Source organism: Hibiscus syriacus, unplaced genomic scaffold (genome assembly GCF_006381635.1).
Source record: "Hibiscus syriacus cultivar Baekdansim isolate YM2019G1 unplaced genomic scaffold, ASM638163v2 tig00111772_pilon, whole genome shotgun sequence".
NCBI classification, from domain to species: Eukaryota; Viridiplantae; Streptophyta; class Magnoliopsida; order Malvales; family Malvaceae; genus Hibiscus; species Hibiscus syriacus.
This window is the reverse complement of record NW_024063173.1, coordinates 3,165,613-3,187,713: the sequence shown is the minus strand read 5'-3', so window position 1 is coordinate 3,187,713 and position 22,101 is coordinate 3,165,613. Positions and strand designations below refer to the sequence as shown.

The 22,101-nt window shown below is 35.3% G+C and overlaps 1 protein-coding gene and 1 non-coding gene across 2 annotated transcripts; both read left to right on the top strand.

Annotated features, from left to right (window-relative positions):
• Nucleotides 1–1,664: 1,664 nt before the first annotated feature.
• LOC120170160 lies at nt 1,665–12,199 on the top strand. Its single transcript, XM_039178158.1, is given in 12 exon segments — nt 1,665–1,730; nt 4,991–5,821; nt 6,335–6,420; nt 6,538–6,632; nt 6,715–7,023; nt 7,106–7,603; nt 7,756–8,002; nt 8,004–8,327; nt 8,435–8,665; nt 8,802–8,926; nt 9,999–10,363; nt 11,109–12,199. Coding segments are annotated over 12 exon segments (4,092 nt in total). The 5' UTR covers nt 1,665–1,703; the 3' UTR covers nt 12,063–12,199.
• Nucleotides 4,750–4,822, top strand: TRNAK-CUU. Its single transcript has one exon. It is a non-coding gene; the product is annotated as a tRNA-Lys (tRNA).
• Nucleotides 12,200–22,101: the final 9,902 nt, after the last annotated feature.

Sequence of the window (22,101 nt, the reverse complement as noted above, 5' to 3'; positions counted from 1 at the left end):
TAATACTAAATTTAGATTAAATTTAATAATAAATTAGAGATTAAATTTAGAGATTAAATTTAGAGATTTGAATATATGATTTAAAGATTTATATGTAGAAATTTATGTATTTAGAGAGATTGGGATGATGGTAATACGAATGGTCGACAGAAGAGTTTCGACGATAGGTGACTGGTCGTTCAATGATGATAAAGAGAGCCTGTAATAATCAACGGCAATTGATATCAGAGTTGAAATAAGTGATTTTAAGTTTTTTTTATAATCTTAAGGGTCATTTTGATATTTTGAAACATTTGAATTTTCTTTAAAAAATAATATTTTTATTTTTTAAAATTTTAAAAAAATATGAGGTAGATATGTGACAAAATTTAATAGTCATTACGATTCAAACACTTAAAAATATAATAAAAAAACGTTAAATACATAATTTTTAACAAAAAATTCTTAAGGAACAATTAATTTTCAATATAGTTTAATATCTTATTTTTATATTAAGTTATTTCAAAAGGTAAAGATCACAAGACACCCCCGGTACACGATAGCAGGAAGCCATCTCTTTTTCTCTCTCCCCCAACCCCACGAGTAATGCCTAAACTGAGCGATACCACACGTGTAAACATCGCCTTCCGTTATGCCAGATTAACAAAACCCTATCTTCGTACGTGCGACGAGACAATGACGTCTTCCTCCCAACTGGCTTATATTCTCCGCAGCTTTTGAAAAAATGGGGGAAAAGTTGTACTAAGATTGCAGCACTGAATCTGACAAGAGAGCTTGGAATTTTGATTTTCTTTTCTTTTACGAAACTTTATAAAATACTAATAATATTTATTTTTCTCGAGAAAATGTTTAAAAAGGGACGCAGACAAAGAGAGAGGAGAGAGGGTTTTACCCACATTGTAAGAGTGGGCGAAAGCTTAGAGCTGAAGGAGTAAGAAAAGACTGAAAAAAGAGAAAGGTAAGATAATTTTATTTATTTATCATTTTTTATTTTTTTTATTGATGAGAGAAGTGGGATTTCGTTGGTACAATTTCAAGATTTTTTTTCTCAGATCAACGAGTGAAAAAGGGAAGGAAAACCTAGAGCGAAAAAAAATGTTGTATGATGATTTATTTTCATGAATATTTTGTGGATATCAGATTTTTATTTTATTTTATTTTGTAGAGAAGCATAGGAAATTTGAAGTATACATTGGTGGATTGAGATTGGGATTGGAATTGGGGCGCTTTACAATGTGACCAAGTTAAACACGGAATCAGAGGCATGCTATTCCAATTTATCTCTTTGTTAGGCTTTAATCAGTTTTATCAATTAGAAGTATTTGAATATTGTGTCATTTTCTTCTGATTTTAATTTCGTGTTTTCGTTAAAATTTTACCTGGAAAATGTTGAAATTTGGTGATGCATATCATGAAATGTTGGACGGCTTATGCTTGGAATTAGGGTTTGGCACTTTGCAAATTGGGTTTATTTCTTGTTGTGTTTAGTTGCGCTACATTGTACGGCTACTCTATGTTAGGTCTGTATGGAGTTTAGAAGCGAGCTTTTGCTGTTGTGTTCTTTTAGATGTTTTCATGTTACTAAAATAGAGCAGTTTTTTGTGCAATGGATTATACTTACTGGGTTTTGTTTAATGCGCTTATTTCATACAGTTTGATGTGCTTTGAGAGGAACTTATTGCAAGCAAGTGTCTGCTGATGTGATGGATAAGAGAAATCAGAAGAAAATGGTGAGAACAGGGTTTGGAATTTGATTTTTTAAACCATTGTTGTCAAGGCTTTGGCCTAGGAGCCGTGCCTTTGCAGTAGACAACAAAAGCGCCTCAAACACCTTTTAGCTAGGTGTATTTGATCAGATGCACACTTGGTGTGCCTAAGTGCGCTTTCTTGCAAGGCTACAGACATAAAAAAGCTTGCTTGATTGAAGTTCTCTATCATTTCATTTGTTATAATTTTTTATTAATTTTATTTGGATAGTAAAAAAAGGGGACACTATCAACTCTCTACTTCTCATTCTTCTGATGGATAAGAGAAATCAGAAGAATATGGTGAGAACAGGGTTTGGAATTTGATTTTTTAAACCATTGTTGTCAAGGCTTTGGCCTAGGAGCCGTGCCTTTGCAATAGACAACAAAAGCGCCTCAAACACCTTTTAGCTAGGTTTATTTGATCAGATGCACACTTGGTGTGCCTAAGTGTGCTTTCTTGCAAGGCTACGGACATAAAAAAGCTTGCTTGATTGAAGTTCTCTATCATTTCATTTGTTATAATTTTTTATCAATTTTATTTGGATAGTAAAAAAGGGGACACTATCAACTCTCTACTTCTCATTGTTTAAACATTCAACAACAAACTTGGGGCCATATAGAAATGGTGCATATTTGCCAAAAGCGAACAAATTTTGCATGATAACAATAAATTTTGTAGTCTATAGGTTACACACACACATACTGTTTCACCTTTTTGGGCCTTGCACTTCCATGTTAAGGTCTAGTGTCAGTGCCTTGCATCCTTGACAACACTTTTCTTAACTAGCATTTTTTCTTCCTTATGAGTTATCAATGTAGTCTAATGTCTATTGAAAGATGGAAGAACATCTATTTATTGGTACAAACAAATAAAAGTGCCAAATTCTTTGCATTTTATATTGAACTTTAGAAACTTTCTTGGTCAAGAGTGTTGAATACTGGAAGAATGTAAAGATAGAGGGGCAAGGAGATGGCTAAAATAGAAAATCACCGTGCTTTTACACTCGTGTGCTTTTCCGGGAGTGATTTAAAAGTGGAATGCAAGAAAATATGTCTATTTCCTAGATTGTCTCTTGTTTCCCGATTATGCTGGATTAAAATGTGTCAAGCTAAGGTCACAAATGCATTCCCTATATATTTCCTGGTTTCTTAGTTCCGAGCTGAAAGTGATTATGAAATATATGATTCAAATGTTAAGTAGTAGTGAATCTTACAAGTTACTGTTGATGTCAGGCAATGTTTTGAAATATCGATACCAGGTAGCTAAAAAATGCAGTGGATTATAGTCGTACACAATAATATTGGATTTGATGGTGCTCTATATCTGCTAAAAGAGTTGATGTTTTCATTATTGATTCCCTAGCAACATGTTAAAATTATTTTCATGTGCTTTACTATTGAGGGGAGGGTTGTTTAGAGCATAAAATTGAAAACAAGGTTAGAACTTGGGCTGATTTCAATGAAGTGTTTAGTGCATAATATTGAACACAAGGATAGATCCATGTCTATAACTTGTTAATTCATTCGCAAGTTTTGTAGAACTTGGGCCAATTTGAGATGAAGGAATACAACTTCGGATCCTGTTTTGAAAACATGTTTAAGTTGTTAAGAATTTACTTTCCGCTGCAATCGGTCTTTTAAGGCCGTGATTTTTGTTTTTTAACTCACAGTAAGTATTCAGCTGTCAAGATCTGACTGCAGATGATTCAGGCCAAATTTGATTGAATTCAGAATGATTTAGGGTCTATGCTGTTGCTTGGTTGCTGAAATCAATCAGAGATTGATTTGGTGACTTGCATGGCTTAATATTGCTAATTCTTAGTGAATATAGGAGTTTATTACGTCTCATGAGAGCTGAAGTTGGGTTACTGTTATTGGAAACATTATAAGTTTGTAGTAGGAGGAGGTAATTGCTGAGGACATTGGGTGTTTTATATGATTCTTTAGTAACAGAGAATAACAAATGACAACTCATTTTTTATTGTAGCAATCATGCACTGCAAGGGTTAAGACTGTTCACTTTGACTTCATTCTAGTGGAGGATAAAATTTTAGTGTTTTTGGTTCTTAAGAATCTTGATTTTTTATGTAGAACAACTGTATTCTAGGCTCTGAAGCTTGAGAATGTAAGGTGAATTTTGAAGAAGAGCTATAGCTATAATTTCTGTGAGTTTGTTGAAGGGAAGCCATTATAGGATATTTCATCAAGGACATGCAGTAAGAGGTTGACTTTATTTTTCCTGGAAATGAGAGGAATCTTCATGGTAAAATTGAAATACGGTGCACCATGTATGTTGCTGGGTTGGAAATGCTGTCATTGCAGCTGCAAGTTGACTTAGAGAGTGAGCTTTGCATAGGGTTATATTTGTTTATGCATGTCATTGTTATATAAATGATACAAAGGGAAAATCTTATTAGAAGAATGCGTGTTATGTTGCACAAAGTAAAGCTAGGTTGCATATTAACTGATTGCTTAAATTTTATAAAAACGTATCAGAAAGTAAACTGCAAACAGGTAAAGAACTAAAGGTAAAGAACTAAAGTAATAGATGAGGCGGAAAGAATTTCCCAATACAATCCTAAAGAATGGCTTTTGTGTTGTCTCATTGATAGACCTGTCAATTATCTTAAGCTCATTTGCCTCTTAGCCTGTTTACCCATTTAAGGGTCATACTCTTACATTCTTGTCCGAAGAGGTATCAAATCATAAATGATGCCCGAGTAACATTTAGGTTGATGTTGGTTGCATTAATGTAAGTAGTTATGGTCTCTGATTTACAGTCCTTAAAAAATCTCTATATTCATATATCTAGTGATATAAAATGGACTATAGAAATTATTATATATCATATGTATTTTTTGTGGAAGTCCTTTTTCTTTGTGTTTAAAATATTGCTTGTTCTATTTGTATACATCTCAAGTTGCCCGTTGTTTATCCATAATTCATCATTATCTTAAAGAAACCTGCTATTTTAGATGGTTCTTGGAGTCATTAAGGAATTGCCTGTCCAGCTCAGTTGGTAGAGCGCAAGGTTCTTAACCTTGTGGTCGTGGGATCGAGTCCCACGGTGGGCAATTCATAATTCTGACTGCCGGAGTCATTAAGGAGTCCCATGGTTCTTGGAGTCATTAAGGAATTGCCTGTCCAGCTCAGTTGGTAGAGCACAAGTCTGTTTAAAGGCATGGATCTTGTTTTGTGTTTTCTTTCCCCCTTTCCATCTTAATGTTGCTTATTTCTCTTAGGTACCTCCAAAAACTGTAAAAAGATTAATTCGGCGTTACCTAACTCAAAAAGTTAATACAAAAGCAGAATCTGGAAACTGCAACGTGTGCTCTGCTCCTTGTTCTTCCTGTATGCATCTTACTGAATCTCAAGTGGGTTTGAAGAAGAGTGAGTTTTCTGATGAAACTGATCGTGCTGCTTTGGCAACTCAATATTCTATCAACGAGGATAAAACAAGTGACAGCTTACAGCATACACATAGTGAAGCAAGTAATGTACAGTCTGTCAATTCAAGTCATAATTCTTACTCTGAAAACATTCAGAGTAAAGCAACAACTAGGCCATCTGAAGCGTCAGAAATTGTTGGGATTCAGGGAATCTTCTCAAGCAAGTATGATGGTTCCAAAGGTACTGAAGGCCAAGATGACAGTTTTTCATGTGCTAGTAGAGCCAGTGATGCAAATGCAGCTTCCAGTTGTTTTAACAAGGATTTATACAGTAAGAATTCATCTCATAGTTCAGTGTCAGTTTGTAGTTTAGGATCTGGAAAAGTGCTCTCTTCCCAGAAGGTAGACTCGTCTGAACTTCCTTCTGTAAAGGAGGTAGATGCCGAAGGTGGTTCACTGAGGATCCAAAGTGACAAGGGTGCTGTTGGATGCAGTTCTGAGATTTCTACCAAAATCCATCCGAAGTCAGAAGCAGATATTGATGGGAAACCACTGGATAAAGCCGGTAAAAGCTTGAATGAAGATGAGTCGAATGAGTTGGTTGAGTTAACTGGCAAGGTGGAGTCGCCATTGCAAGCAGCTTCTGGTGATGATAGTTCTGAATCTGTTGCTACTGAATATGATGTAAGTATTTTTATTTTGTTCTTTCTGATTTCTGCAACGAAGAAGATGTGCATGCATGACTGATTATCACTGGATCTTTTAGGACTTAAATTGTGGGTGTTGTCAGTTTAGCTTAATGTAATTAATCTAGGAGGAAAGATATTAAAGATACCATATTTTATTGCTCTTCTCTTTGCAGTACGAGTGGAGGTGCCATCACTAGGAGAATGGGGTTACGGATTATTTTATTCTTGAACTTATTTTATGGTTGTGGATTCTGCTCATATGCTATAATCCTTTGGGTGATGTTACATTGAAAACAAATGTACAGGTCCTTGTCAAAATGGTTTAAGAATATTAAACTGGATTGGTCAAAATTATATTATTAAAGAGAAGCATTTCTTTTTCTTTTGGCTTGTAGGACCGGTAGCTCTATTTTTTATTTGTTCTTTTAAAAAAATTATTAGTAGGTGTTTCTATACCAATGGTTTGCTGATTTTTCTTTTCTTTGTTTTCTCAATTTGTCTGGAATAGGCTAAGGTGTGTGATATTTGTGGGGATGCTGGACGAGAAGATTTGCTTGCTATATGTAGTAAGTGCGCTGATGGTGCGGAGCACACGTAAGTATATACATCCCTTTATCCTTTTGTTTCTCAGCAGTTTTTATTACATTTCTATAATTCTCATCTGCATGCTATTCATCGGTAAATTTTGACATTGTTAATGCTATTGATCAGTTACTGTATGCGAGAAATGCTACAGAAAGTTCCTGAAGGTGATTGGCTTTGTGAAGAATGCAAGCTGGCTGAGGAAACTGAAAGCCGAAAGCAAGGTTAGTTATCAAACAGATGCAATAAGAAATAGCACAATGATTAGAGAATGCACTGACCTCCTTTTATAATTGAATTTTCAAGGTCTAGATTCTGAGGGAAAAAAAGCAAACAGACTTGGCTCATCTACACAAATCTTAGGTAAGAGACATGCAGAAAATCTAGAGGGTGCTTCATCTTCAAAAAAGCATGCTGTTGAAACAAGTATGGGATCACAGAAACCATTGAGCCCCAGTAAAGTACCTGCTTTGTCTCGAGAGGATTCTTTCAAGAACTTAGACAAGGGGAAAGTCAGGCCATCACCGAAGCTTTCTCTTGGCAATCATTCTGGTAATGACATACTGGAAACTGTGTGCTCTCCTACTTCCTGTCCAAGGCTGCAATCACCAAAGCGTAAGCTGATTGATTTGTTGGCTAAAATATTTGTCATATGTTTTCTGACTTCAGCATTGGCGTACTGTTGTATTTGATACAGGTACTTTGCTGAAATCCAAATCATTCAATGGCTTGAATTCCAAACCCAAAGTGAAGCTTGTAGATGAAATTGCTCTTCGAAAACAGAAAATTGCTAGAAAACACGAATCCCTTGGTAGCAAGGAGGAAGCTTCTAGAGGAATGGGGAAATCCATGTCATTTAAATCCACACTCTCAGGACGATTAAATACTACGGAATCAAAGTTTAAAATGCTATCATCTAAATATCCTTGTGTTCAAGATGTGAAGGAATTAAAGCAAGTTAAAGAACGGATATCATTAGAAAGGAGAAATTTAGTGAAACTGGATCGTTCTAGTTCTAGTGTCTCCACATCTAAAGTTGAACAGAAACTGATTCCTCCCACAGAATCAATTTCTCATTCATCTGCAAGCAACAACCGAGATACTAAGGCTATTCGGTCTGATGGTAAAACAAGTACGTTGTCAAGGTCGACCAGCAATCTAGCTCGCAAAGTTGTAGAAAATGCAGTTACTTCTGGTATGCTTTTAACATTCTGATGGAGAGACTGCTAACTTTTTGTTTCCTTTTAACGTTCACTTAGACTAGAATATTCTGTCTTTTTTACTTCATCCTTGTTGCTTCCTTTTGGCTGATCTTAACCAATTTAGAGCATTCTTTTTACTTTGTAGCTTCTGGAGTTCCATCCACCAATGGGTGCATTTCTTCTGAACAGAAATTAAACCAAGTTAACCTGAAGGAGGAACCCTCTTCAAGTTCTCCATGGACAGCTGAGAGGCAATCTAGTCATATAGATGGAATTATATCAGATGGGCTGTCTTGGTCATTGGATTTAAAAAATCAGAGCGAGAGAATGGGTCATACAGCTGAATATTGTTCAGTCTCTCAGGCTTCTGGAGCTGATTTTGTCTGCTTCAAGGAATTTAAGAGAGGAGATAAATAAAGCCAATAAATTGGAAGTTGCAATTGAAGCAGCTACCCGCTTGAGGCTAGGAATATGTGAAAGAACTTCTCACGATCCATCATCACTTTCTGTGAAGGAAAAGAATATGATTTCTGTTGAAGGTACACATGAAAGCCAAACCAATCTTTGTAACCAGGCTGCCATTGGTAATTTGAAGTCGTTTGATTCACATTCTACTGTAGTTTCTTCTGCTGGCAACACCCCTCCTTTAGTTCCTTTAGTTGCTGAGTCTGCTGTCTCAAAGATGTTAGCCATCCCGGAACATGAATACATCTGGCAGTAGGATTCTTCTCCTTCTACTCCATTTTAGTTTATTTTCTTGTACTGCTGCAGTGTGGCATGCCTTGAGACATTTCTTAAATGAGAGCTATTCTGTATTTATGCAGGGGGGATTTTCAGGTGCATAAAATGGGAAAACCTCCTGAGTTTTGGGGTGGAATTCAAGCCCATCTTTCAACCCTTGCATCACCTAAAGTGCTTGAAGTTGTGAACACTTTTCCCCTTGAAGTCCCCTTGAATGAAGTACCTCGCTTGAGCTCTTGGCCTACACAGTTTCAGAATGGTGGCCCTAAAGAAGATAATATCGCTCTATACTTCTTTGCCAAGGACCTTGAAAGGTAGATATAAATACAACTTGTTTTTCCCTGTTCACTCCCTCTTACTCTCTCATTTCTCGTATTGGTTTGATGGTTGATGCAATTTCTCATTTCTTTGCACTTTTTGAACAAATAATTTCTTCTACTTGTGTTGCAGTTATGAGAAGTACTACAAGATCCTTATGGATACCATGGTCAAGAACGACCTTGCCCTAAAAGGAAATTTTGAAGGTGTTGAATTCCTGATATTCCCATCCAACCAACTTCCTCAAAGTTGCCAGCGTAAGGCTTGTTACAAAGTTGAGACGTTTAAATGCAGTTTAGTACCTGTAATTTTCCTTTTGCTTGGGCTATGTATTCTTTAACCCAAGATTCACAAGGCAAGGAAAACAGGATATGTTAGTTTTTACCACAAATTGTGGCTCTTTATGTACTGGCAAAGCATGGTCATTGGGACTAATTTTGATTTTTGCTTCTTGCATACTTGCCAAAAACACAGTTTTTTTATATTCAAAATAACACTCCATATATTTACCCTGTTAAAAATGTAAAGCTTCAAAACAACTGGATGAGCCACAAGTTCATTTCCTACTGCATTAGCAAGGGAAAAATGCAGTGTATGCAAAAAAGCAGCATCTCTTTATTCTGAAGTATGACAATTGGATCAAATGTGTTTTAGTAGGATGTGTAACAAGTTGCTTATGTGTTATTTTTTTTTCTGTTATACTCTCTGCATAAGGCAACATGGAAAGCTTCTATTCTACCCAGTGTTTTTTTTCCTGTCAACTATGGTGCTGCATGCTTGATTATAACGTGTTTGTGGTTCTGTAGGTTTGATCAAAGGATAGAATTTCCTTTTAGATTATAGGTGTGTTGATAAGGTTACTGTTTCTTTAGCACACTTTCTTCTGTTTCAGTTTGGGGTTTTGGTATTTTACTTTCTGGTTTTTGTTTGACAACATTGACAGAAATGGTACCGTGTACAAAATATATTTAACTGAGTTTTTGGTGAGCTACTTCATTCAGTCTTATTTAGATCATTTGTCTTACTATTTATACTTGTAGTGTAACTCAGAATCAATTGCTTCTTAATCCTAAATTAGTTTGGCAGAAATAAAACCTTCCATTCCACCTTTATGATTGACATTATATGGAAGTTCCTACGTATCAAATCATTTTAACATACTTCAACTCATAACCTCTTGAGAATTCTGATTTTTTAGATATCGATGACTGTTTCTTGATCTTAAATTTGCTGGGAAGGTTTTCATTGCCTGGCTTCCTGACTCTGAAGTTGTACATGACAGGACGACACCAAAATTTGGATGATAAAATTTGTGCTTTGTTTTTGCAGGATGGAATACCTTATTATTCCTCTGGGGTGTTTTCAAAGGAAGAAGAAAAAATTGCTCAAATTCCTCAAAGAGTGCATGCATTCCTGATGCAAGTATGGCATGTTCAGAGAGAACTACTTATATCTGTCAGCCAGCAGAGAATGATTCAACATATGACAGTTCATGCAATGTAGTAGTAACCAGTGCTGATGAAAAGACATGTATCCCAACCGAAAGAATCAGTGATAACAAGGTCTCTTCTTTCAAGAAGACATATGGAGCAATGAATGCAAAGCCAGATGGCAAAATTGACACCAAATACTTGTCGAGAATTGCAACTAGCAGCATAAAGGTTCATGCAGGCATGAAATCCAGTAGTTCTCTGGTAATATTTTCTGTCAATGCATGTAGTTAAAAATGTTTAACTTCATGTTGTTGTAGTTGATTTCTTCTTGCCATTGTTTGCTAATCAACCCTACAATCAGCTAGAGTTACTTATTTAGTGACATAATGATGTTAACAAGGAACTAATTGCTTCTTAATATCAGTTATAGATCTAGTTCTCTTCCTAGCTTTTCAATCAACGTGGTGCATTTTCTGTTGCAAAATGCTTATAGATCTACACATTGATCTTTCTGATTCTATCTATTTTTATTATGTGGAAGAATGTTGTTGGGTCTCTTTTCTAATGTTTGGCTGTTAAAATTTATGTAAGGTTCGTTTGTGTAAGTTCTAATCTTTTAAATATTTCATTAGGCCCAAAGTAAAATTTCACCGGCGCTGTTGCCTGTTATAACTTTGCACATCCTTAAATAAGTCAACATAAAGTCAAATCCGATTCATTCATGGATTGCTGTTGTGTATCTGTTTCTATGTTTCTATCTCGTCAGTGGGAAAGGATTAATAATGTCTGTAGTCCATCCTTAAATTTCAATTCGAATCGTTTTTTGTTGATTTGTTTATGCATTTGTGAGGTGGGGAGTATGACGGTTGGTTGAAAGAAGTATAAATATTTTAATCATTTTTCAGTTGATTTGTTTATGTTATTATGAACTTGTTGCTGTTGTTTATTAGGTAAACAGGAAAAGACAAACTGCTTCCCATAAATGTTTTCTGCCATTGTTTTGCAGGAGGTTAGCAACGTTCCAGATTGTAGATTAGACACAGAATTCAAACCTTGCCTTCAAGCTACTGAAACCATTATCCAGTCGTTCGAAGTTAAGAAAGAGGAAATATATGTACTAGAAGATCATCCATCCTTAATAGATCACCCTACGCGAAAGCCAGAGTCGGTTATTGTGGGGAAAATTGATGGAGAGTCTGTTAAAATCAGGGAGTCTAGGGATGATGGATATGCTGATGCTGATGCTGATGCTGATGCAAATACTTATTCAAAGAGAGATATCAACTGTTGGCAGTCGAATCGTCAGAAACGCGCATACTTGGATCTTACAGAAACAGTTCCAGAAATGTTTACTGATGCAAGTGAAAGAATGCCATGGAGTGAATTGAGGAGTGTTCCCATGGATGGAGTAAGTGATAATAAAAGGCTGGAGACAGGATTCAGTGGAATATACTCATATAACAGTGCTAGAGATGAAGGTTGTTTTAGTGATAGTGCTGCATCAGATAGACATGGTCTGTGTTCTAGATATTGTGTTGAAGAGAAGAGATGTGACATTGTATACGAGGAAAAAGTTAACCAGGAGGGCACGGGAAGTAGTGAAAGGTTCTTCTTCCCTGTGGGTTCGCACCGTGCAATGGAATTTCTGCCGGTTAAAGATGAAGGCCAAGTTGTCTCCCCCAATCTTGAGCTTGCTTTGGGGGCTGAGACGAGAACACCAAACAAGGGGATCCTGCCTTTCTTGGTTGGAACAGAAGACAAAAGTGACAACCGAGATAAGGTAACAGGAAAGGAAGAGGTGGATGATGTATCTGCTGCCTCCCTTTCCCTTTCCCTCTCGTTCCCATTTCCGGAAACGGAACGGAATGCAAAGTCTGTTAGTAAAACCGAGCAGCTGTTTCCGGAAAGCAGTCATGTGAATACTTCCCTGCTATTGTTTGGGGGATTTGGCAACAAATAGTGTCATGGTGGTCGACTTGTAAAAGTGTATACCAGGTGAGTAACTTCCATCTGTTCATAACCCATATATATATACAACATTGCGATAGCTTGTCTTTTGTTGGGTGCATAGTCATAGTCACAGCTATTTGTATATAAAGAGAATTAAAAGCCAATGCTTAGATCTTGGATGGATTTTTCTTAGTATGTTGTAATGGTTTATAGGCGCCTATTATCTATCTTCCTGTAAGCAGTGGTGGGTTTAGGCTACATATGATAATTATTAGTTTTATCAACGGTCAAACAATTATGGGATAAACATTAGGGTGAAAATTATATATAAACTTATTACCTAAAAGCTAAAAGGGTATATGAGACTCTTTACTTTTTTAAAAAAAAATAATAATGTGGCTTTTAAATTAATTTTGCATTCAATGTGATTTTCAAATTTATAGAAAAAGAATATAATGTGATTTTTTGGCCAATTATTTTTGTGATTGAGTGTTATGATATTGATGTGATATTTAATGGTGTCAATGTAGTGGTTTGCTATGTTGTGGCTGTCCATAGTGAATGTTAGCGTGATTGATGGATTAAATTAATTTTTATTGAGTTTGAGTTGTTTTTTTTAAAAGTTTAGGGGGTTATATGATATTTTTAAAAAATAAAATATTTAAAATAACTAAATATAATAAAACAGCAAAAATAAAATCTAAATTGTTAAAAATTAAAAGTATAATTATTTTTTTACCTCGAATTTAATCTGATTTTTATTTATATAAATTTAAACTTGTTCATCGTGTGTGTATATATATCTTTTATTTCAAATTTCAAATATATTTTTCATTTTATTTCATTAAATTTTTATAAAATTAAATTAAATTAAAAATAATATTTAAAAAGTTATGAAATTAAAATTTATTAATGAAATTATATAATTTAAAAATATATAGAAAATAATTATACAATTAAGAGGAATATTTTAATGAATATAACAAGGGTTTCAAGTACCATTATATATATATAAAAGAAAATCGACCTATTCATCAATTTTTGTTAGATATAACTATATTTTTTGTCACCTCCAATATTTTTAAGGAATAACGAATTCGTCTCTATAAAATAAAATAAAATAAAACTTACATTAGAATTGATATGTATGAACATAACAATATAATTATACTACTAAATAAAATAAAACTCAAATTCACCTCTAAATTCAGTAAATCATTTAACAATAATATTTTTAATCATTATGATTAATGTGTTTGTGTGTGTATATATATATATATGTGTGTGTGTGTTTTTTATATTTGTATATTTAAAATTTAAAATTTAAAATTTAAAATAATATTTAAAAAAATTTAAATAAACTCTAGAACATTGAAAAAAATCATTCTAGCCCTCGATCTCAATAAAAACTAATTTAATCCATTTGACGCGTCACCATTCATGTCACCAACCACCGTGAATTGTTATAACACTGTACCGCATTAGACTTTTTTTTATAAAAAAAAGTAAGTGTTTCATGTACTCTTTTGTCATTTTTAAATTCTTTCAAGGAATAACAAATTCATATGTGCAAAATAAAAATAAAATAAAATTCTCATTAGAATTGATATGTTAGAACATAATAATATAAGAGAAAATAACTTCAGTGACTGAAAATGCCTTATAATATACAGTTTTAACCAACTTTTTTTGGATTTGCGAAAATAACCAACAAATTCGCAACGCGAACTCCAATTTCGCAACACAGTTTTCAAATTCGCAACGCGAATTTCCCAAATTCACAACTCAATTTCTGGAATCGCAACGCGATTTTCCAAATTTGCAACACGGAATTTCAAATTCGCAACTCAATTTCAAATCGCAACTCATCCATCCTCTTTCACTCTCTCCGGCGACATCCGTTCCTATATCCAACGACATCCTTCCCCATCTATAATTGTTTTTACATAATTTTATTTCTATATAATTTTTCAATGATTTCTCTCCCAAATTATCAACTATCAACTTAATAAATGTATGTTTTTCTCTAAGTTAGTGATGATATCTAGTTTATAGCTCGTTTGTCTAGTAAATTAATTTACAATTTGTTGAATGAAATCATCTAATGTTGATCATGTTTGGATAGATTTGTGTTTTGGAGGGTCATGAGAGAATGCTAATGGTGTTTTACAATATATGCCTTTACCCATGATCTTCAACTAAAACTGTCATTAAAAAAGTTAACTTATGAAACTCTAATGTTACGTTTCAAAGAAATTGAATTTAGAGCCTCTAAGTGGATTTAGGCTATCTTATCAGAGAAAAAGTAAAGTTTATTTGTTAACTGACAATGAAGATGTTGAACGATTCATTGCTTACATTAGTGTTTCGCAAGATGATGTTACATTGTATGTTGTTGAACCTAGAAGTAGTGAAGTTGGTCAGTAGCGGGTAGTAATCAACTAAGTTCTTCAGCCCCAGTTTATGGTGCTCACAATGTAACGTTGTTATCAACCTCAAATTTAATGGTTCCACCACAATTTCATCACCAGAAATTTTGTTCACCATTTTCCAATACCAACACAATCTCAAACCACAACCTTTCCATAATCCAAATCCCAATCAACTTTCAGCACCAAATTCGTTTTCGTATTGACCAATTAGACGATGATGAGCCAACAGAAAAAAATGTGAGTACTAGTCAGTATTCGAAATTTGATCTGGTCATACCCGAACTTGATCTTGGTCAATACTCGGATTTTGATGATGTTTCAAGAAGAAACAGACCCTGCGTGTAATGATTTTGATATTGGTCAATACCCTAATTTTGATGATGAAACAGCCGCTGCCGAGGAAGATGTTGTTGATGATAATGAGGAGGAAGTTACGGCTGTGAATGAACATGTTGAACATCCATTCTGTAATTCATATAACCCTGAAGAAGAAAAAGAAGAAGAAAAAGTCCCCGAAGAAAAGAAAAAGAAGAAAATGCCACGGGAGTATAACTGGAATATGCCAGAATTACGTCAGATACCGGAAGAAGAGTTGGTAAAGATAGCAGTTGATTATTACACAAAAGTTATTCGTATCAAGAAAGATGATTGTTTTGATACAAAGGAAGACTTGAAGATAGCTTTGTATACGAAATATGTGGAAGATGGCTATCAACTAAAAGTTAACAAATCAAACAAATATCATTTCGAAACAAGGTGTATGATTGACAAAAAATGTATGTGGCGTATGATTGCAAAGAGGATAAAAGATTGCAAAATGTTTCAAGTTAGGACTTTTATTGATAAACATACATGTTCAAGAACCCAAGTTTTTCCTCACCATAGATAGGCAAACAAAAGGTGTTGGGTGGTTTTCTGGCTGAGTTAATGTTTTTGAATGGCAGGGTATATCGGGGACATGAAATTATGACTGACATGAATGCTCAGTTCAAGATTAGTATCTCATATTCTCAAGCTTGGAGATCCAAATGTTATGCCTTGAAATTGTTGAGGGGGTCGCTAGAAGCATCGTTTGCCCAACTGTCAGCTTATTGTCACAATTTAAAGCTGAAAAATCCTGGGTCGATAACTCATATCAAAACAGATAGAGATGGACGTTTTGAGTTGCTGTTTATCGCCATTGGTGCTACGGTTAGTAAATCAATATAATTTTGTTGACTCATTTTTGTTAGTTACATGCATTTCACATTTAATGATTATATTTCTTGTGTATATTATTTTGTAGATTCGTTTCGTTTATTACTTGCATGTGCCCAGTTATTATAGTTGACGGAGCACATTTGAAAGGTCGATACCTTGGAGTAAACTTATTAGCAGTAGCCATGGATGCTAACAATGGGATACTGCCAATAGATTACGTGTTTGGCAAATCTGAAACCTCTGATTCATGGACATGGTTTATGAGCATCTTAGGGATTGTATAGGTTCTATTAGCAATCTGAAAATCATATCTGATAGGGCAAACTCAATTGACAACGCTGTTAAAAGGTGTTTCCCAGATGCTTTTAATGGACTCTATGGTGTTTATTTGTACAGAAATCTAAAATCAAGGTCTGCAGGTATAAAAAAATCACAAATGAACATACTGGAAGGCTGTAAAAGCTTACCGGGAAGTGGATTTTAATAAGCATATAAATTGTTTAAGACGTGTTTTTCCTCAATGTGCTTAAACACTAGAAGATGTCGGGTTTGAAACATGGTCAAGAGTACATCAACTTGGAGCAAGATACATGACGTCTAATAGTGCAGAATCAATCAACACTCTAAGTCGTCATTCCTGAAAATTACCCATTACTATGTTAATGGAGTTTTTTTGAGCCTCTATTCAACAGTGGTACTACAAGAAAACAAACCATGCAAGTATTATTTCTTTAAATTCGTAACTTATCATATTTAATAGATTTTACTAAGTATTATTTATTTAAATTTACAGGAACATTGGAACGTCGTGTTACACCATGGACTGAAAAAAAGATAACGAAACGTGTTGTGAAGTCAACGTTATGGAGAGTTGAACCATGTTCAAACACTTTGTTTGAAGTATTGGATAATAACTTAAATGGGCTTGTCGATCTAAATGCAAAGACGTGTAGTTGTATGAAATGGTAAACATCTGGTTATCCGTGTGGCCATGTTATAAAAGTTGCTCTTCATCTAAACCAAGATGATTCAAACGCATACGCTATGGATTGCTACACTACAGAAGTATATCGACAGACTTATGCCGAGATTGTCTACCATATTCCACATCCTTCTGAGTGGGACATACCAGATGACTTACAAACAGTTTTGCCACCCAGTCATGGACAGAAGGCTACCTGGCCGACCAAAAAATCACGATCGTATACCATCTAAGGGTGAAGAGAAGAAGATATCGACATGTAATCAGTGCAAGGAAAGTGGTCATACAAGGTTGACCTGTGGATCACCAGTGCCATCACAATCATCTTTTCCTCTACCAAAATATGAATCTTCATCAAAATCCAAAGCTCATATAGTGCCAAGCAAAAGGAAATCAAAATCCCAATCACAACCGACTTCACTTTTTGGGACTATTAACTTAGGTGATTTTTAAATGCAAACGTTGTATTATGTGTATTTTATGTGTGAATGCATACATTTTCAGTTAGGAATGCATTAGTATCTTGAGTTTGAACATTGCTATGATTTGTTCAGTTGTTATCACTTATCAGATTGTTGTCTGTTATATTTTTAAAGGTGTTTGCCTTGAATTGAATTGAAAGTCAAATTCGCAACGTTAAAATCAAATTCGCAACACGAAAATCGAATTCAACACGCGAAAATAAAATCGTAACGCGAATTTGACTTTCGCAATAATCGCAACGTAAATTTGACTTTCTCGTTGCGAATTTGACTTTCTCGTTGCGAATTCGATTTTCTAAAAGATAGTGTACCTTCAACATGTCTTTTTTTGCCTTCAACATAATGCAGATTGAAATTAAACAACAAATCAATTAAAAAAAAAACAATTCTTATTTACACTTGACAACAAATACATCAATTTTCCCCAGACAGTACATCCAAATGCTCCTAACAATAGGGAGCTTACATCCAAATACATCAATTTCATACAGCTCACTTGAAGAATTAACCTGCAGAAACGTTATGTCCATGAGATTTTCTACACATCTAAAACCAACAAATATGAGATGAAATGATTGAATTCTAGGTACTTAACTAAACATTTTCAAACTACTTTTGATCAATATTTCATCTAAAACAAGGAGTATATATGTTAACAACACTTGCTCAAACTTACCAATAACAAATGGTTGTTTATGCACACTTTCAGCATCCAGATACAGGTAGGCAACGTCTCGCATATATCTCTCTAGCTATAAAATACCGAAACCACAACCCTGCTGCACCTCTATCTCTATCTGTCGTAGGTAGAAACTGTTTACCTCCTCTCGTGATACGTTCCAAGCACACACATACAAGAGGACCATAATCCCCTTTGGCTCCCGACTTTTGTTGTGGCGCCGTATCATCTCTCATCATTGTAACTTTTAACTTATTTGGCTTCTTGTTTCCTGAATTAGTCCAATAATCAATCGCATCCAAGTATTTAGCCAAATGATCGCTCCATCCCCTACAAATAATATCTTTCAAATCAGACAATGGTATGTAATTCAACATGCTTTCATATACTATCGTCTTCAAGGATGGGAGCTGAAGCTCGACGAGAATCCAATGACGACGTTCCATAACAGGGATAAACACCTGCAATATAATAAATAATAATTCAACTACGCACATTAAATAAATTTTATGAACACCTTTAAATATGCAAAAATAAATACTAACCTTATCGACCTCCCACCACGCAGGATAAAGGATAGCTTTGCCATTACCCAACACATATGAAGCGTCTCTCTGATCCTTCAAGTGAGCTGCGTGAAAAGACGAAGGCCTAATAGTCCATCACATCTTTTTGATTTTCTTCAATTTCCTTATAATCAGAAGACGTGACACCCATGCATCAATATGTTGTTTTATAAAAAAATACATATAATAATGAATTTAGAAAATTAAAAAAAAAATCAAAATCAATATAAGAAGAATATAATACTTACCCCCATTCGAAATAGCCATTCTCTTCAACCCCTAATAAAACACCCCACCAAGACCGCTCAAGAAACAAATGTATATAGTCGATTTTGCATATGTCAGTGTAGCACCCCTGGCTCCGCTCATGTAGATAAAAATCAACTGCGGTCTTAGCCCAAAGGGTATTATCCATAATTGTGTCCGGTAGTGTGCTCATCTCGTGTTGAGGAATAATACTGGCCGGTAACTGATACGAAAGCCAACTCTGATCCATCATACCGGGCACAAGAGAGGGTTTAGTAATATATCGACAAAGTATGCCATGTGGATCCTGAACGATGGAAAGGGCCTCTTGAACGATGGGAGGGGCCTCTTGAACGATGGGAGGGGCCTCTTGAACGATGACAGGTGAATCGACCTTCTTCTTACGCAGTCTTGGAACTATTAGGGTGAAAGGAGATGTAATGGTACGCCCACGACGTCTGATACGTGAACCTCGTCGTGCAAGAAAAACCCGATGTAAAGCACCTACCTTATCGGGCCGCTAAAAATAAATTAATACATAAATAAGTAAATAAATAAATAAATAATACCAAAAAAAGGTTATTTGCATTTTTAGTATAGTATTTCTTATAAAATTAAACAAACTTACCTCATTGCGTAGAGTATGAACCTCATTATGCAACGATGAAACAATCTCACGTAGAGCGGCTACCTCATCACGTAAAGTAGATACCTCACCACATAAATCACCATTGTCATCGCATAAAACAACTACCTCACCGTGTAAAACAGCTACCTCAATACGTAAAGACCGTATATCATCACGCCATGCACCATTATCGTCACGTAAAGTACCGACCTCGTCACGCAAAGCACTGACCTCATTACGTAACTCCCCTAACTCATCCCGTGGAGGTGGAGAACGGAGAGATAAATGTCGTGGCATCCTTGCCGGTCGCTTATCATGAGGTGATGGTGGAGAAGAGGCTCGATGATGTGATGGAATGGGTGATGGCTCTCGGTGTCGAGGTGAATAATCGGCTCGATCAGGTGATGATTCTCGGTGTAGAGCTATAGAATTGGCTCGATCAGGTGATGGCTCTCGAAGTGGGGGGTGCTCAGTATCCGTCCCATAAAAAAAACCTACTAGCTTGCCACCAATCAGTGGCAAGCTCATCCTCTGTGGGTGTCAGCCTCTGTAATGGATAGCTTACCTCATAACAATATAAAAGCCCAAACAAAGTCAAACGTCTACTAGTAATAACTTGTTTATATATGGTAGTATTTATGTTAACTTACATCATTCATCTTCGTATATGGTAGTAAATCTTCCCAATCCAATAGCTGGATCCTTCTCCAGGTAATAGCCCTAGGAATATCATTTGAAATTTTGATGGCATATGTCTGCATGATGGGAAAAGCCTCAAATATCCAAATCTACAAATAATATAATACACAAACATTAATTTTAGTAATTGTTAAATAATTAATTATAATTTTGGAAACATTATATAGAAATTATTACCTTAAAGGCCCAAATAAAGCCTACCAAAGTGTATTTGGAACCATGGCCACGCAAACTACGACGGTCATCAAAGGCAGATGATAACTTTTTCTAGGTAGCTTTCCATAGATATGAACCCCATGGAAACACGTTCCATGCATCTAGGTCCTCTACCAATAATATTAAATCCTGAGAAATAGGTTGTCTGCCCTCTTTGGCTAGAAAGCTGGCATTTAAAAGTAATAAAAGGCATATTCGGACAACATCAAGATCATCCATCCGAGTAAAACCATCTTTAAGAAGTAATATTCTCAAATCTTCGACCTTTAAACTGGGCTTCACCTTTGCCAGCTCAGGAAAAACCTGAAATAACCATGATGGGCGGGCGATATGACTAGTGTACGGACCTACTTCATCGTGTCGTCTGAAACGTAGACCAGTGACTAAGCAAAACTCCTCTCGCCCAAAACGAGTATACATCGGTGGAAAATGAAACCATATCTCCTCATCACCACGTTGTATCCCCTCGGGTAGATCATTAGTCATGGTCTGAAGAAACAAATTAGTCAATATAGCATCTGTTGAAAACATTTTGATGTTTCGATATAACAAATTAAGTGTTAATTAATTTTAAGATTTTCTTGAATATTTGATTAAATTATTCGAATACGAAAATTATTACTCCAAGTTTTCAAAAGTCTATTTCAATCCTTACTCAAGTGTATAATTAAGTTTCAATCTTAAAATATTTTTGAAACAATTTTTACAAATTATTTCGAGCCATATTCGAGCCAAAAATAAAAATTATTTAGTATGGTATCGATACCCCCTTTAGGGTATCGATACCCCCTTATAGGGTACCGATACCCCTGTAACACTTTGTTTCCAAGAAATAATAGAATGCTCGAAAGGTATCGATACCCCTCATAGGTATCGATACCCCCATGCAATGGTATCGATACCCCTCAGATGGTACCGATACCCTAAGGCATATAACGGTCGAAATATTTGAATTTTACACTACAGGTACCGATACCCTATGAAGGGGTACCGATACCCCCCACGCTCTAAGCTGTTTTGTTAATTGTTTTCACACTCAAATGGCTCCATTGACTCCACTAATCATCCCCAACGTTCAGAATCATTTGAAGGTATATTTAAACAAGCTTAGAAGCCATTGATCAATAACAAGAAACAACAAGCAACTAGAATCAAGAGAGAATCAAAGAGAAAGCATCAAACCTCAAGTTTGTGCATTTCAAGCCTATTTTTCATTCAATATTCATTTTGCTTTCAAGAACACTACTTGTACTCAATTGTATTCATTCTTGAGTATTCTTTTCTTTGTTCTAGAATTGTGCAAACAATATACCTTGTGAGGATTTCCTTGTATGTTTGCAAATTTGTAATCTTCTCTTTGGGAAAGAGTGTTTTCAAGAATTGGGGTATATTCTTGAGGGTGTTGTAAGGTTATCTCTTTGGCCTCAAAAGAAAGAACAAATTAGTGAATTTGTTGGAAAATCCTTAGTGTGGATAGCTAAGATAGTGGACGTAGACTTTGATTGAGAAAGTCAAACCACTCTAAATCGTTGTGCAATTACTTTCAATTTTCTGCAAAAGCTTCAACCAAATTTTTAATTACCAATTCACCCCCTCTTGGCCGATTCTGTCAATCGATTAACTCAACAATTGGTATCAGAGCTTAACTCATTTAAAGGTTTAATCGCCTCTTGAGTAGATCCGAGAAGAGTTACATCGATAATCAAAGTCATCAATGACCTCAACTTCAAACATCGACTCCAGTCTCGATTCGATGCCCGTCAACAAGCTTCCTTTCTTCAATGGAGCTAACTATGTCTATTGGAAGAATATGATGATGTATTTCATTCAAGCCAGTGACATGGGAGCATGGAATGTTGTAGAAGACAGATATATCAAACCTCTCACTCATCCAAGATTGTGGAGTGAAGGAGAGACAA